This window comes from Paralichthys olivaceus, chromosome 19, assembly GCF_024713975.1.
Source record: "Paralichthys olivaceus isolate ysfri-2021 chromosome 19, ASM2471397v2, whole genome shotgun sequence".
Taxonomy (NCBI): Eukaryota; Metazoa; Chordata; class Actinopteri; order Pleuronectiformes; family Paralichthyidae; genus Paralichthys; species Paralichthys olivaceus.
Genome location: NC_091111.1, coordinates 18,513,751 through 18,530,802, shown reverse-complemented (window position 1 = coordinate 18,530,802; position 17,052 = coordinate 18,513,751). Strand labels below are relative to the sequence as shown.

General features: G+C 44.8%; 1 protein-coding gene across 30 annotated transcripts in view; it reads right to left on the bottom strand.

Annotated features, from left to right (window-relative positions):
* Nucleotides 1–17,052, bottom strand: part of afdna (afadin, adherens junction formation factor a) — a 69,914-nt gene that overhangs the window by 13,931 nt on the left and 38,931 nt on the right. For all 30 annotated transcript variants that reach the window (XM_069514448.1, XM_069514451.1, XM_069514449.1 and 27 more), the window contains 14 exons: nt 16,585–16,730; nt 16,167–16,261; nt 15,623–15,888; nt 15,340–15,483; nt 15,038–15,236; nt 14,585–14,691; nt 11,967–12,047; nt 4,379–4,444; nt 4,213–4,286; nt 2,779–2,897; nt 1,320–1,520; nt 996–1,087; nt 614–808; nt 207–357 (listed from right to left, as the gene is read on the bottom strand). In XM_069514448.1, the coding sequence (XP_069370549.1) occupies nt 207–357; nt 614–808; nt 996–1,087; nt 1,320–1,520; nt 2,779–2,897; nt 4,213–4,286; nt 4,379–4,444; nt 11,967–12,047; nt 14,585–14,691; nt 15,038–15,236; nt 15,340–15,483; nt 15,623–15,888; nt 16,167–16,261; nt 16,585–16,730 (1,936 nt within the window). The remainder of the gene's footprint in view (nt 1–206; nt 358–613; nt 809–995; nt 1,088–1,319; nt 1,521–2,778; nt 2,898–4,212; nt 4,287–4,378; nt 4,445–11,966; nt 12,048–14,584; nt 14,692–15,037; nt 15,237–15,339; nt 15,484–15,622; nt 15,889–16,166; nt 16,262–16,584; nt 16,731–17,052) is intronic.

Below are 17,052 nucleotides of genomic sequence, written 5' to 3'. Positions count from 1 at the left end.
TATTTAGATGATTAAATATTATATAATTTAAAACAAATATCAACAATTTCAAATGTTATTACATTCAGGGGAACATTTGGATGATCGAGCTCTAAGCTCTCACATAATCTGACTGTTCATCCTCTAATCTCTGTCTGTCGTCCCTTCTCTAAACTCAGCCTCTCAACCTCTGTAACCTCCATCTTCTATCTTTCGGTCGTTCTCACCTCCTGGTGGACCTCTCTGGTATTCAACATCTCTGTGTTGGTAGTCCAGACTCGGGTGCTGGTAGTCCTGCTGGTAGTGCGGCTGCATGCGCTCGTCTGGCCTCAGACCTCCTGGTGGAGGGTACAGCTCCTCCTGAGAGTGGTTAACCCGCTGAGAGGAGACGGAGAGAAAGATCGATGAAAGGAGAGAAGAGGGAACATGAGATAAAGAGCAGGAGGACCAGGGGGGAAAGAAAATCCAGAGCCCCGGAAAATCTGCTGTATTATACAATAAACAAGGCAGGCAAGTAAAAATCAATACAGATGCTTACGCTCTAATTTCTAGAGTCCCGAAGTATAAAATGTTATAATGGTCTGATCATATATAAGTAGTGGTTTCAACAAGTCAGTGTCCGACGCTGCTCTACCTGCATGCTGTTGTGGATGTTCTCCACCACAGGGAGGCGTTCTCTGTCCTCCATGCCCTGCCAGTGCTGTGACGGCCCCTGCCCAGAACCCACCACCCGATCCTGGCTCTTGGAGGCCGGGATGGTGAAGTACTCCCTGGGGTAGGTCTGGGTGGGGATGGGGTAGGCCTCTGGATGGGGAGGGGAGGGCTCATCCTGGTGAATAAATAATAAAGTCACCGTTGATAAAATAAACAGGGTTGAAGTGAACACGACAAATTATTTCTCATCTCTGGTCTAGATACTGAGCGTCCTCGAGTGTGAGTGTCACTCTACAGTCACATAATCTTGCTGGAACATTCCTCACTAAGACGCCACCGGCTTCAGTCGACCGTGGACTTACGTCTGCACACAGGTTGCCGGTGGAGACGGAGGTGATCTTAGTGCCGGGTCCTCCCGGGTACACGGCCTTGCCCGCAGGACTCTGGCTCTGATCTGAAGGAGCAGGAGGACAGAGAGAAGCTTTTAAATTCTGTTTCATCAAAGTGGAGCCGTATATCTGCCGAGATGTTATGGAAACATGACAAAATGTGAAATGTGTAATTAAGAATAAAGAACAAACACAGAATTAAACTGGTGAAATGATCTGATTTAGAGACAAACATATTTCAAGTTGGTGCAGTTCTTATATAACACGATATGTTCAAGTGTGTGAAACTTGTCTCACTGGCTACGTTGGGGCTGGAGCGGTGGTCGGCCCGGTTCTTAAGAAGCCGGTCCTCGCTGCTCATCTTCTTTGGTTCGGGGTAACAGTCCCAGCCAGCCTGCGGACTCTCCGGAGAGCCGTTCTGCACCGAGCTGTTGTACAACTCAAAGCCTTCGCTCTTTGGTCGCAATTTCCCGTTCTTCTCACGGCCGCGGTCTGACGCTGAGAGAGAGAGAGATGAGAGCGTGACAGTGTTTTAAAAACAGTTGAGCTTTTCTACGGGAAACTGACAGAGGATTTGGAATAACAGATTTGACCTGAGCTTTTCCCCACAGCTGACACATCTCAAATTAATCTTGAAGTACCGGGTAAATTACTTTAAATATTATTTGCAGAGATCGAAACCCCCAGAGCCACAGAACGGATTTCTTTCCCCTGTGAGTGACTTGAGTTTGCCCTTTTCGTGCGGCCCTCAGTCTGTGGGAATCTACGTCTTTGCTCGTCCAGTTCCTGAAAGTGAAGTTTGCTGAAGACTGACCAGCGTCCTTCACCGCCTGGTGGTTAAACCTCCCCGTTTGCACCGTCTGGAAAATACTGCGGTCGAGGGAGTTTGTGAGAAACACCCGTTTAGCGTCATCCTGGACCACAGACGGGCCCGGCCGGAAGACTTCCTTAATGAATCTAGGGTCACATTCCAGCGGACAAAGACCAGCGCGCACTAAAATCTGTGCCAAGTTCACATGTGCAGCTTTTCATGCACAGACTCGCACACAGACACAAGCTGCTGCGGCCACAAACACTCATTATATCCTTCAGTCTGCTCACTGGTTTTTTCTTTTTTTTTACCGCTCCACAGAGAAGACAAGGACGCAGTGTCTGGACAAGTCTGCCTCTCGTCCATCATCTGCAACACTAAATTACTGCCATTAACTAATAGTGGAACTAACAATAGTCCATTCATTAGAACTTTGGAAAGTCCCTTTAAACAACAGAAATCTGCAGGTTTTAGAAGCAGAATCTATAAACCTTTTAAATTTGTTTTTAATTCAAGACGTTTAAATGTTCTCGATTGTTTGATCAGTTCCAAATATTCTGCATTTAAACATTTAGCTGGTTTGCAAATGAGATCAACTCGCAAACTATTCGAATCAGTAATTAATCTGCTTCTTTTTTCTTAATTAAAAGATGAATTAAATATAAAAGTAAGAAATACTCGTTACAGTGGACGTGTTTCAATGCACTGTCAAATCTGAGTCAAGGAAATTCATAATATAAATAAAAGAATAATAAGAAAAGTTAATTCTGAAAATCTGAAAATCCAGAGAATGAGAGAGATAAAAACAGAATAGGGAATAAGGACAGAACTATAATAGACTAAATAGAATATTATAATTCCTGACTCTGACTTGTAGTAACTTTAAAAGTATAAAAGAAACTAAACTTTTAGTGTGTGCATGTGTGTGTGTGTGTGTGCGCTCACCTCTCTGCATCATGGGGCTTGGCTGGTTGAGGAGAGTAGCCAGTCCGTGGTAAATGGCTCCCTGCTTGGCGACCTCCAGAGTCACGACTGAACCCGTTCTCGTCATCAGCTCGGCCGCTCTGAACACACACACAGAAAAGAGAGAGAGAGAGAGAGAGAGAGAGAGGTCTCAGCTGGTGAGACGTTTACTACTTCGTGCAAAGTTGCATATTCCTGAATCACACACATTCTTTTGAAAATGATTATATTATTTATTATTCTGCTGATTAGACTGAATTAACAAAACACAAAAATGATCATATTTGAGAAGCTGGAACCAGAAAGAATCAATCAATCATCAGAGTGGCAGTCGACTAATATTGCGATCCCTGCTTCGAGTCATTATGTTGATTAAAAAACGTAATGATTCTGTTTTATTATAAATGAGAGGGGGCAGGGATTATATCTGTCAATGCTGTCATGTCACCTGAGTACAATCCCAAACTGACGGACACACACACACACACCCTGTTGTTCTCCGTGCGTCTGTGCACTCGGCTTTAAACAAATCCTTAAAATAGTTGAGGGGCAGATCACATGAGGTAATGAGCCATGTGCGTTTGATTGGATGGAACTCGGGGAATGTATCGCTCACCGAGGCACAGGCTCGAAATCCACATATGGAAATATCACAGGATGTTAATTAGAAACAGACCTGGAGGCTGTGAGTCATATTTAAATCCTAACCTGCTCAGTGGAACCCGCAGGAGTCGGGACAGGAGACGACCACAGGATGATACGACGCTGACGCTTCTGATGTAACGCAATTAAATAAATCACCTGTGAATCCAGTTTGACTCTGGGACGACACGCACACTAACATCAGGTCTCTACATGCAGAGCGAGAGGGATAACTGGATTCATGTGTGTGGGGCGTTAGCTACTGAGCAGTTTCCAAAACACACACACACACACACCCATTTTCTGCCCGTGCTGTGTTTTCCGAACACACACACACACACTTTTTGTTTTTACTTGGACAAACGCGTTACTCAGCCTCGAGACGCCTCAACCCTGATGTTTGTGGTTTATCTGATGTCACGACGGCATCAAACTTCACTTTTCAAATGTTTTCAATCCTCAAAATAGAATTAAACTTGAGATTCATCATCGCACGACCATAAACACGTCAATCCGTAAAACGAGCGACGGGTGGTTGTGCGTGTAAAAGAGAAAAATGTCTCGTGCCACCCACGTTTCCCTTCCTGGTGTTTCTGGGCTGCATCACTGGATTATGTGATGGTTTAATTATAATGTTTAAGTGTCAGCTGGGAATTTCCCCATTTACAATTTTCGAGGGACGAGGGACGTACATTTAACACATAAATTCAGAAGTCGCAAATTTATCTTTTGACAAATTGCGGCTGCAGACGATTTATTTTTATTTATTTTTACCTCTCTTGTGATAGGCCGACCAAACTGCGCCCGTCCACACTTAACAACTGGTCACCCGCAGCCAAACGACCGTCCTGTGTGAGCACAAAGAGCACAGAGTGAAACACTGCGTTTCTTCCTCCTCGTATTTCTCTGTCGTTGCTCCAGTGTTAGTGTTTGTACGAACCACGTCGGCTGCTCCTCCTTTGACGACAGACTTGATGTAGATGCCCAACTTCTCCTGACCAGCACCCTGCAGACAGAGAGAGAGAGAGAGAGAAAGAGAGACGGGGTTAATACCAAATAAGATTTTAATACCAGGTGTGAACGCTATGACACCGTGATGGTTCCTGGTCCCAGAAGTCTCTGAGGTCCAGGTGAGCTATGACTCTTCAGCACACAAATTACAGAGCAACATAATCACCTGATCTGACCAAGCAACCATTTTAACAGACATCGACATCGTGAGGTCTAATCCTGGCTCATCGTAGATGTGCAGAGAGAGACGCACCGCTAACATCCAGCCCGACTGACTGATGATGATGATGATGATGATGATGTGGACCAGGAGGGAGTCCAGCACCACCAGGAATTTAAAAAGCACACGTTTATACACAGCTAATCCGGAGTGTTGACACTGAACAGAGCAGAGCCGGATTGCAAAACTGTGGTTATCTAAACACCTGGTCTCTTATCGGCGGCAACGAGTTCACCATCATGTCAAACTGGGATCTTTGTAGCGCAACAGGAGCAGTTAAACACATTCACAAGTGTTTTCTCTTTTAGTTTCTCTGCTTGTTAAAGATTATTCAGTGTCACCGTTCGATGCTCAACAATCAAACCTCCCACTGGAAAACAGGAGATTCTTATTTCGCTCCCTAAATCAAATCCTTTTCTTTACAGAGCAACACAGACAACGTCAACATGCACATACAAGCCAGAGCGCCAGTGTGTGTGTGTGTGTGTGTGTGTGTGTGTGCGGTGTCTGTGGGGAGGCGGTTTAAGTGCTGGCAAGTTATCAGACGAATCACACGCTTTCTTTGCCATCTTGACATGTTTATCCTCAGAGTTTGTGCAACAGTAGAACCAGAAACCAGAGGAGCATTTTTTGAGAAACTCACTCAGACATTATTGGATTTACTCAGAGTGAAGATGAACTGGACGCGACGAGCCAACGAGAGGAGTTCTGTGTTTGATTTCTCTGTTGTTCTAAAGCAGGTTTGATAGAAAAAAACTATTTCAGAGGCACGACTGAAAACACAACCCACACGATGAGAATCGCAGCACGTCTATAAAGCTGCTCTATTAAGTGGTAATTGCTGCCATTCGTCAGACCTGGCGGAGTGACAGAGTCTTGTAAAGCAGAGGTTACGCTCAGGTTAATGACTCCTACTGTCTCCAGGTCACATTTAATAATAGCGGCGGTAATTTCTGAAGATAAACAAAATACAATTTGCAGCTCAAATACAACTACTTCAATTACTCACACCCACAATGGGCAGTCTAATCATAATATATACACAGACTTATATATAATCACAATAAACTGCGGAGTCTATTTCCAACAGGCTCCGTGCACGAGGCGCTTGTGTGTAAATGAGAGTTCGGTGTCTTCCTGCAGCAGGAAACAACTTTTCAATGAGCTGGAAAATATAAATACTGGGTTGAAACTTCAAGCTTGTTTTCAAATTACAATGAGCGTTGAGCCGCTTTCACGTTAAAATTAAACAAATACATTCCTGAGCTTTCACATATTCAGGATGTGACTGAAGGAGCTCAGACACGTACAACTACTTTCAATACTCACTCCAGAAATAATGAGAGATAAGTGTTTCAAAAGTGCTTTTATTCAGACGTGACTTATTTGTTTGGGTCATTAACTATGAGAATAGAGACGTTTGCTGTGTCCCAGTTCCTCCACAACAAAAAGACAGCGGAGACTTCAGTCCCAGAAACTATTTGACCCCCGATGTTTCGGTTCTTTCTATGAATGTGTGTGTGTGTGTGTGTGTGTGTGTGTAATAATGAGGCTGGATTCATGCAGACACGAATTTCCTGTGAGTGACATTAAAATGAGAAAAGAACAGTGAATCACTCTGACTGTTTTATGTCTGTTGTACATTACAGAAGACATTAAAGAGCCTTTTTCAAATGGAGCCAAAGCTCCATGCTCTGTCCGTGGGGACGGAGGAGCCGGCTCCAGAGACACTTGTGGGACTTTTCCCTGTCTGTCGGCGTAACTCAACTAAACTCCGAATGTGAATATGAAGTTCTCATTGAAGCCCAGTTGAAATCGGTGCATCAGCACATATGAGCATTGAGCAGAGGTTCAGGACGAGCAGCGCAGATGATGGACGCTTTTTCAGGGGAGCTGGAGCGTATGAGTGAGATAGACAGCGGTGTTTAGTGGTGCACATAACTTTATCCACAACTCTGTGGGTGATGTGAAATGTTCTTTCTGACCTTTGCAGGTCTGCGGCGAAGTGAAGCGATAAAACTCGGAGCTGACGTTGGAGCGTGGGTCAAAAGTGAAACCAGATGTGCCACTCGTCAGAAACGTCGTCGAGCGATCAACACAAAAAACACAACGTTGTAGAAATCAACCGCTTCAAGGCGACGAAACATCTGCGAACGAAAACACCCACCACAGATATCCAGGCTTCAAATGTTTAACAGTGAAATCTTTAAGAACAGCTGAAAATACCTGAGGCTGTTTGATGTCCTGTGTTTAAATGGGCAGCTCTGGTTTTTTAAAAAGCCCTGACACAACAAATCAAACGCACCTTAAAGCTGCCAGGCCTGTATTAGCGAGGAATGGCCTCAGGCTTCGTCAAACACGCTTCAGACGCCACGACTTTTAAAACGAAATTCACAGCCCCTCTATGACGCGGGTTAAGGTCAGTAACTTCTCTTAACACACAGACTTTTATCAGAGAGCGTTCCTGTTTTTTATTGACTGCTCTTTCACTGGCGACAGTGTAATAGGTTTTATTTGTTTTAAACGCTTTTAACTACTGTGTCATAAACTGTGTCATGTCAGGAAACACTTAAAATAAACAAAACACCAGACACGAGAGCCGGGCTGAATTAAACATCAGTTAACTGCAGCACAGTTACAGATGTACAGAAATGCTTTGTTTATTTATTAATGCCAAAATATTCCTGCAACTGTCTGCACATTTGTTTCTTGATGTTCTGGGACATGAACCGCCGCATTGTGATTAATTACACTGTTGTTCCGTCCGACCATTGTTTCTAGGCAGCGTCGATAGTTTTAATAAAAAGTCCTGAGGAAAAAAAAAAAAAGACCAAACAAATAAACAAATCTGAATTTGTACAAATGTCAATTACAAACACATCGTTCTGTGTTTTCCTCCGAACATCAGAGTGATGTGACATTTTTCTCTGCGTCTGACGAGAGACTGACGTCGACAACGAAACCACAGAGTCGGGGAGACGCTGCCGTCACCGCTCTCTGATGCGCGGCCGACAAAACTACCGTTAATGCCGACTGGCAGCGCACCAAGATTACAGCCTACGACACGTCGACGTGCCTCCCGGAGCCTCTCTGAGGTAGAAACCACTTCCCCACAAGAGGTTCTTCAAAAGCCAGAGGTGTTTAAAGGCTCTGTGCAGCCACAGAGGTGCTCTCTGTCATTTTGGTGGATTAGACATCTGTGTGCACGTACAGAGTCACTTTGATTGGCATCTCCATAATCCTCCTTTTATAATTATTGCTGCATCTGTTTGCACAGGATTATTTTTAAGCCTTTGTAAGTCTTCACAATACAACTGAAGTTTGCACCCAGCCTGAGGAGTTGTCTCATCAGATAAGAAACACTGAAGTGTAAAAGGTTTTTTTAAAAATTGATCAAGGACTAAAAGGACGTTGGTGCATTTGTCTTTGAAACGTGCGGAGAGAAGAAGTAGTTTTCAGAAGTGTTGAGAGACAGAATAAATAATGATTACAGGTTATTGATTTGCAGCCACACTGATGTTTGAGTTTTATTATGCTACAGAATTTATGTAGTTTTCATGTGGGAGGAAACAAAAAAGCATAAAGATTTGAGATTTCATCACAAGCTTCAGTGAATAAACTGCAACTTGAATGTCACGTGGTCGAGCGCTCACTTTCGCCAACGCCCAACAGCCCCATTGTGACATCAACAGTGAAATTTACTAGATCCAGATTTTTATTTGGATCTGCACCAAATGACACTCACTCAACTTTATCGGCTCCCTGAACAAAAATCAAGATCCATTAATCATATTATTAATGTCCTGGATCCGCAACCAAACTTTTACAGATGAAAACAAACTCCTTGGCAGAAGTTAGAATCTTTTTTTTTTTTTTACTTGATTGATGTTTTTTCTCTAAGCTTCGCATTTTGATCGTGCACAGTTCTGTCAAATGCATCACGTCAAACCAAGCCAACGTGCTTCTCATCATGACGAAGCAGCGGTGATAATCCGCCCTGTGCGCAGGTTGGTCTCTACCAGGAGCCACAAAGTGCACGTTTGTCCAACACTAACCTGACAAAATGTGGTTCCACCACAGACACACAAAGCGCCAAGATGCACAAATGTTTTCATCCACGCACACACACACACCTTGTAAACACCTCCTGCTTCAGCTCTACAGGAAGGCCAGTGTAAGTGTGTGTGCGGTGCATCCTCCCATTGTTCCAGCCCTCACAGGGGGCGGCGCTCGTAGTATTGTTCCACTTCGTGTTTGATTCTGCACTCACACTAACAACCAACACTTCAAACACACTGGAGAAACACAACGGCTTTTTGGGTTTGGAGGGAAAAGTTCCAGGTTCTTGTAGTTCTGAACCTGCACAGAAGGAATGTTCTGTTCTTTAAAGCCGGAAGATAAATGAGTAAACACACTAACACGGGCGGAGGAGGAGAACGAGGAGGAGGAGGAGGAGGAGGGAGACCAAAGTTTCCTCAGCTCCAGCAGGGAGCTGTCCGGAGGAAAGACACACAATACTGCACAAACGCACACACACAGAAAGTATTTTAAAAGTACAAACCTGCTCAAACACACAGAAAACTCCAGAGAAACAAAAGGAACAAAGAGCTTAATATAACTTCTTAAACATTTGTCATATTTAATTAGACGGCAGAGACTCAACACTACTTAGATAAACTGGTTTTACCAATGAGGGACAACAACTATTTTCAAACTGCAGTTCTCACCACACGAGATTATATTTCGTTCAATCAGCATCGTCCGAAAGAAAAAAACAAACAGTCTGTTTCAGTGAAACTGGTGAAAAGAAGATAAAACACCTTCCTGACGTCATTCTCACAAAACTGTCTATCTATCTGTTTTTTTTTTTACCATCTGTGTTTCGTGTGTGTACTTTAGTTTAACCATTATCAGAACGTCCCTGAAAGCAAACAAAGTGACAAACCAGACGGCCATCACACTGCCGGGGGAAAATCCACCCCGGACTACTATCCTCCACGTGTTCAATGTTCAACCAGCTGCTCGCTGCTGCACCGTGCGAGCCAGACCAGCGTGTTGGCAGCCAGAGGAGGTGAAGAAGAAACAAGGGACGGAGGAGTCGGGTCTATTCGCACCAGCAAACAAGAAACAACCATACAGAATCTTTAAAGCACTGTTACCTGGTCTTTCCTGCCCACCACAGAAAACCACATGCTGCAGCTGCTCGTTAGTGTCGTCCAGACCAGTTCACACTGGGACGTCCGGGGCCGAGACTTTTAAAATCCCAGGCTGCCCTTCAACCTGTTAACATGCAGCAACACGTCTAGAAGCTTCCAGCTACGCCGGATGGCAGCGATCCATTCGGTTAATGAATGAGAACGCGAGGTAAAGAATGTACGAGAAGTTGTGGAAATGTGGCGATGGTCATTTTTTAAAAGCCCGCTGGAAAAAAAGATGAAAAAAAAAGAAGCAGTGTGGAGTTAAGAAGCTGTGAAAATTCCAGCATGCGTGTTTTTTTAAAAAAGTTGCAGTAAATTCCTCAAATGTTCCCAAGTGCAGCAAAATTCCTCCACAGGCTCCTAATGACCGAGTGTTTGTGAAGAAGCAGAGAATCCAGGCGCAGGTCCAGAGGTGAAGAGTCGACTGGGACTCTGGCTGGTCGGACTGAGGTGGAGCGCTGCTGCTGCTGCAGCTCAGACGCACACAAACACACACACACACAACTACACACACACACAGTGTTATGTAACAGGACAGAGCTCAGACCAGTTTACCGACAATTCAAGCAGCTGTTTGACAAAATTCTCCCTACCTGACTTTCCCATCCCACACACACACACACACCCATTCCTCCGCCCACTCTCCTCCTTGTAGCTTCAAAAATAAACAGAGCAATGAGGTTTCCTCCGTACGTCCTTCCTTCCCACTCTTCCTCTCCACACACACACACACACACACACACACAGAAGAGTTCAGCAGAGAACTCGCTCCACTCTCAGGTCAGAGGAAGAAACTTTCGGCTTCAGGCGGAGAACAAACAGCACTGGTCAGAATGCTTCCACCGTCCTCTCGTTAAAAAAGCATGAGCGCACAACTCAAGATCACAGCGCATCGCCACAGTTGTTCTGACAGGCAACAACTCAGCACAACTAAAGTCTTTAATACAGAATTACACAAACCATCTGACCTTCAAGCGCAGGGTTTCCCCTCGCTGCACCTTTAGCTGCTTTTTTAATTTTTAATTAAAATGTGATTTGAGACACAGCGGCGGCTCTGAGGTGCACAACGCGTACCTGCTCTGGATTTTGGGATTCCACACAAGCTGCTCAAATAATCCCTGATATATTTAATCCAGAAAAACACGAACCTGTTAGCCGGTAGTGGCGACGAGGAGGGATAATGATTAATTTTCATTTTTTCCAAGCGCTCGGGATGAATGAGCTCACTGTCGTCCATGTGAAACTTGAGGCTGATGATGAGGTTGTTTTAAACGCTTGTGATTGATGATGGCCGGATTTACCACAGGTTTCAGTTTTACATATTTAATTTATCCTCTGTTTAGATCTCTGTTTCATGTGCTGGTGCAGGACCTTGGCAAATGAAACCAGAGCTGCAACTAACACCAGGTTCTAAAATAGCAGTATAAAATTGGCATTGCTGGTTTATAACAGTGTCTGCATTCACTCACTCTCTTTTAATGTTGACAGACATGTGCAGCAAAAAAAGTTTTTCCGTGCGAGGGCTACAATATTGAATTTAGCCAGCAGGTGCCGCAACTGTGCAAATCTAATTCACATTTACTTTTAATTGAAATCATTTCTCTGATAACCACTTCTTGAGCTCACCTGCACCTTCTTGTGTTTCAGGGCTTGAAGAAACCAAGATTACGAGTAAAACCTCTGAAAGTGCTTCCAACCTAATTCATCCTAATTAGAAATGTCCCTCTGTGCCGTGTAGTCACTCCGATCCAATACAGTCAACACAATGTGTCACATTTCCGACAAACAAGAAGGTAAACGCACAAATTCTCCATTCATTTTCACGGCTGCCCTGAATCTGAGCAGTTGAATATTGACGCACAGTGTTGAGACGATTCATTCGCCCCCGTTTACTGAATTCATCAGAGGTGTGTGAACAAATAAGCGGACAGACGGAGGCACAACGCCCCGGTGAAGTCGGCCCACCCTGCTGCACGCTCACCGCCGTTAAAGACCAAACTTTACAGGGGTCGTGCAGACGTTTCTCTGCAGTGTCACTGTTTAGTCTCTGCTCAGACACACACACACACACAAACACACGTCCAGGTGGCGTTTCCTACCTTGGCGGCCACGATGCTGAGGCCCATGCCGTTGTGCTTCTTCAGGGTTACCGTGACAACCTCCGGCTCTTTCCTCATTGGCTGAAAAGAGAGATGGACAGAAGAGAGCGAATGTTAGAGAGGATGAAACCTCCGGGATGGTTTTAGAACAGCTTGGGTGAAACTCGACGATCGTCCTCTGGCGTGTTCTGAAACGCTACGGCGGAAAATGAGACTGGAGTAAAAAAGAGGGAGGGATGGGAAAAGGGAGGGAAGGAATGAAGGAGGGATAATGGGGAAAGGGGAGACCACAGAGGAACCTGTGGTCGCTGGAATCGAGTCAAGAATGAAAAACCACATCATGGCTACCCACACACACGCAGACACGCACACATACATATACACACTCCAGGGTTGGGTGGAGAGAGAGAGAGAGAGACACAGAAACAAAGACAGAGCAAGGTTTCCCACATCTTGAAAAAAAAGTATTCCGACAAAGGAGACTCCAAAGTAAATAAGCTCATGTCAGACGCTGACATGTCTCTATCGCACTGTGTATTTTTGTGCGCTGGCGTTTCGGCCGTCGTGTGTGGCCGGACGCCACTCGGCGGGGAGAGAAGTCGATTTTTCTGCAGGAACACCCAGAACCACACAAAGCAACAAAAAAAACCACACGACAACTACAATACGACTACTGCTGCAGCAACACTGCAGTTATACTAAGAGACGAGTCAGACGACAACAAGACCGCACTGACTGCAACTACACGACAATGGCCGCCCGGCTGTTACTTCCGTCGGAGGAGAAATTAAACCAGATGTTAAACCTGAATCTGACAGAGACCAATCACAGTGTGCAGCCTGTGATGCTAACGTGCTATGCTAGCTGTCCATGCAATGCTAAATACACAGGAAATAAATCAGATGAAGCTTCTGCCTCGTCTCTCCACGCCCCTTTTTGACCTGTAGTTTTTTTTTGATTGGCCAACACATGACCGTGATTCGTAAAGCTGAACTATTCGCAACTTCTACTGTGCACACACACACACACACACACACACCTACACACACAGAAAGTCTCACACTTTTAGTTCCCTCTGGATGTAAACAAACTACATCACCACTCTCCTGATGTGGATGCAGGACAAAACTGTGTTCATGGCGACGGCCTGAACATGTGAACATGCACCATTAATCAAAGTGTGTGTCTGTTTCTGTGTGTGTGTGTGTGTGTGTGTGTGTGTGTGTGTGTGTGTGTGTGTGTGTGTCTCCTGCATTATGTCGCGACTGCAGTCATGGAATCGTAGAACAGGGATAAACAGACCAATTACAGAGGAAGTGGCTGTGTGTGTAAGTGTTTGTTCCATTGTGTGTGTGTGTGTGTGTGTGTGTTATCTGTGAAGGTTGTTATGAAAAGTAAATTGCCTCTGCTGAGAAGTATCTGTAATCATTGCCTTCAAACTACGAGACCACACACACACACACACACACACACACACACCTTTAGGGACGTTAATTAGAAATCCATTCATTTCCCAGCGATGTCGTCTGAACCTTAACCACTGACCCAAAATCAGCTTTTGTCCCCAACGGACAGGTTTCTAGTCTGAAATGTGTCCTCAAAGGGGAAACTATGACAAAACTAAACACACAGGATCCAAATTCAAAGCAACTCCCAGATTTAGACCTTTCTAAAAAATACTCAGTCGTGCCGTCAAATTATCTCCAGCTCCGTCTCTGCTCAGGAATTTTACCTTTTTTAGTCTGAAACTAACCTTTTCTATTTTTCTTGACGACCGTGACGCCTGAACGCTCTCTCTTCAGTCCTGTAACTCAAGTACGATTTACATCTTCATAACTAACGGCTGATTTTACTGCTATATTTAGTTTTTAATTTTCTGCAACTCAACCTCCCAAAGTTCCTCCTGACACTAACATTTATCTAGAATCTGCCCACACCAAAATTTATATCTTTGTACTTTTTTATTTGACTTCTCACATTATATAAATAAGCATCTATTTTCAAAGTTTTATAAGTTAAATTTAGTTTCATCAGCTCCACATAAGTTTTGTTTATAGTTTTATTACAATGTGCCAATATCCATATCACTGAACACACGGAGAATCAAAACATTTATTTTAAAAGAAAACTAATTTAAAAGTGCGATGGAAGTAGTAGTTAGTGAACATAAAGGTATTGAAGACCTAGTATATTTTAATAATATAATAATCATAATGTATTTCTAGAAAAACATGAATTAGATTTTTATATATTACTGGGAAACCAGGAGCAGTAAGAGGGAAACGCCTCGTGAATCCAACTTAATTTAAACTTACAATGGTCTTTACCTGCAAGCGTTAAGAGAATGAATGAGAAACAAAGCAGGATGAAAGCAGGAAGTGTCCTGAAGGTGTCCTGAAGTTACTGCAGTGATCAAAGACCCCACGGGTTTGTGTCCTCGCTCTGAGCGCCCTGTCACAGCTGTCACACGGTGCACTCTGCTCTCCACAGTTTTCACGAGTCAGCATTATCAAACCTGCATTGAGTCCTCTGTGGTTCCAGCTTTACCTGAGACAACCTGTGTGTGTGTGTGTGTGTGTGTGTGTGTGTGTGTGTGTGTGTGTGTGTTAACGTCTTACCATCTCAGACGTGTCCACTGGGGAGAAGTGACTGTCACAGTCGGCTCCTTCAAAGTGAACGGTCCAGGCGCCGGGCGAACGAGGATGTGGTACTAACCGACAAAAACCTGTAGGAGAAAACGCACATGGTTACACACAAACACATTTACAGTAAAAGTATATGTTCAATAAACTAACTGTGGAGCAGAGCGAGATTCTCTGCAGGTTTATACAAATACTGTAATAAATAATTTATCAAAGTTTATCTTATTTTTCCCAAACCGATTGCTTGTTTCTGCTTCATAGAGAAACAAGAACAAACTTTAACACTATATTTATTTTTCAAAGCAACACTACGTCGGCTTTTGAATAGATCTCTGCTAAAAATGTCCAAAGAAAAATACCATCAGTTGACTCATGCTGTGGGATGTAGCTCCACAACTAGATTAATGGTCTAGCTTCCAGTAACATTACCTCTCTGCAGCAGCGGCTCCAGGAAGTCCTGCAGGCCGTTGGGGAGGCTGCGCACCACGTCGCAGGAGTAGCCGTCCTCAGGGAGGAGGAAGGGCAGCTGGAGGTCTGGGTCCTCCTCCAGCTGGACCTCTCTCCCGTCACTCCTCGCCAGCTCGTCCGCTGTGTTTTCCGCCACTGCCACCACGTGGTCTATCAGCTCCTACACACGCAAGCCAGAAGAAACACACAATCAGGAAACTGTGTTACTTCACAATAAAGTATTGTTTTTAATATAAGTGTGTGTGTGTGTGTGTGTGACTCACAGGCGGGATGTAAGGCTCATCTGGAGCACAGTGGTAGTTGGTCATGAGGGCGTGGAGCTGCAGGGAGTTGAGCTTGAAGCAGGTGTTGTGGATGTTCTGCACGTCCTGCATGGAGTATTTGTCCATGGTCAGCAGGGTGGTGGCCTGGAACAGACACACACAAATAAAACTACAACATATTGTCTGTATATTTTCAGCCCAAGCCCTCCACTACACACAGAGAGGCGTGTGCTACATTTCATGCACACACATCGTCCTACAAGCGCCTCCTGCCCTCTCTTACCTGTACGATCCGGCTGAGGTGGCAGTCAGCGGCGAGCTCCAGACCCTGCTTCTCGGCCCAGGCCTCGATGTGGCTGAGCTGCTGTCGGAGGATGGCGCCCCAGTAGTGACAGCACAGCCCCGAATCCGTGTCCGTCACCAGCTTGTTGAACAGCCACATGTTGATGAAGTGGAAGAGCTGCGAGAAGAGCTGGATGGTCAGAGCGGCGTTGACCCGGCACCGCCGCAGCAACGACATCGCCCCCGTCAGGGTGTGCAGGACATCCTCTGGAAAAGAAAATGTCAGTCTTAAAATGTCCTGAGGTTTTAAAGCAAGAATCGAAACATCTGTGTGCCTGTGTTAAACCACGGATGTATGGTACGAGTGTGTTGAACTCCAGGACTTGGTTTCGCAGAGGTTTCGCCAGGAATTACGATTTAGGGAGTTTTAAACGTGGGAACTGTAAGAGATGTTTCTGTCGGGCGGTGATTCCCAAACCAAGACACTCCTAAAGGCAGGGGAGGTTTTTTCCTCTTCTCTGTGCGGTGATGTTTTTATATTTTACCTATCTTGGGTCTCTGTGGATTATGTTCCTCCGGGTCGTCTAGGAAGGCAGGCATATAGTTATTCAGATCAGCCTGGAGACAGTGAACCAGGTATCTGCAATCACACGTTAAGAGTTTGTTAAATACAAACAAAAACATTTATCATCTGCAAAACCACAAACACAGCTCTCGTCCCATTTTTACTTTAAAAAAAAATATCCTTCCTGCTTTGTGAAAATCAGGTTTCTCATATTTCTACATATTTTATTTGCGTGTAGCGTTAGCTTTGATCTATCAAAGTCATAATTTGACGTGACTTATAAAGTCACATTCCCTGATTTTCCCTGGTACGACTGCATCTCTGAAAAACCCACGATATCCCACAACTCCTGCAACATCCAGTCGCACAATCAAACACACACACACGCTCAGACTGACTTGAACGCCATCTGGACCAGATGGGCGAGGATGTCCTGGGCGTCCAGCGTGATGCGGCTCAGGTCTCGGTCCTGCTTGATGAAGTTGAGCAGCTCCGAGGCGTTGGCCATCCAGAAAGCCAGCGCTCCTGCAATGTTCTTCTGCTTCTGTAACGTACCAATCACACGCACAGAGACAAAAAAAAAAAAAAAGACACACGGAGGAAGCTGTTAGAGCAGCGGGATGAAGGAGGAGGAGTTAAAATAAAGACGGTAGAAGACAGGGGGTTCTGTTTGAGTGGCAGCCAGAAGGAGCATTTGTTACTTCAGGGATAGACTCGTGCCCGGCCCACCCCTCCCTCTAAGCCAACCCGGAGTCCAGAGGAGTGGTCATCACTGTCAGTTTAAAGAATATGCTCCAGCAAAGTGTGATTTCTTCACATCTTAAATCCGTCGACATTTTGAATTTTCACACAAAGGGAAGAAGCTT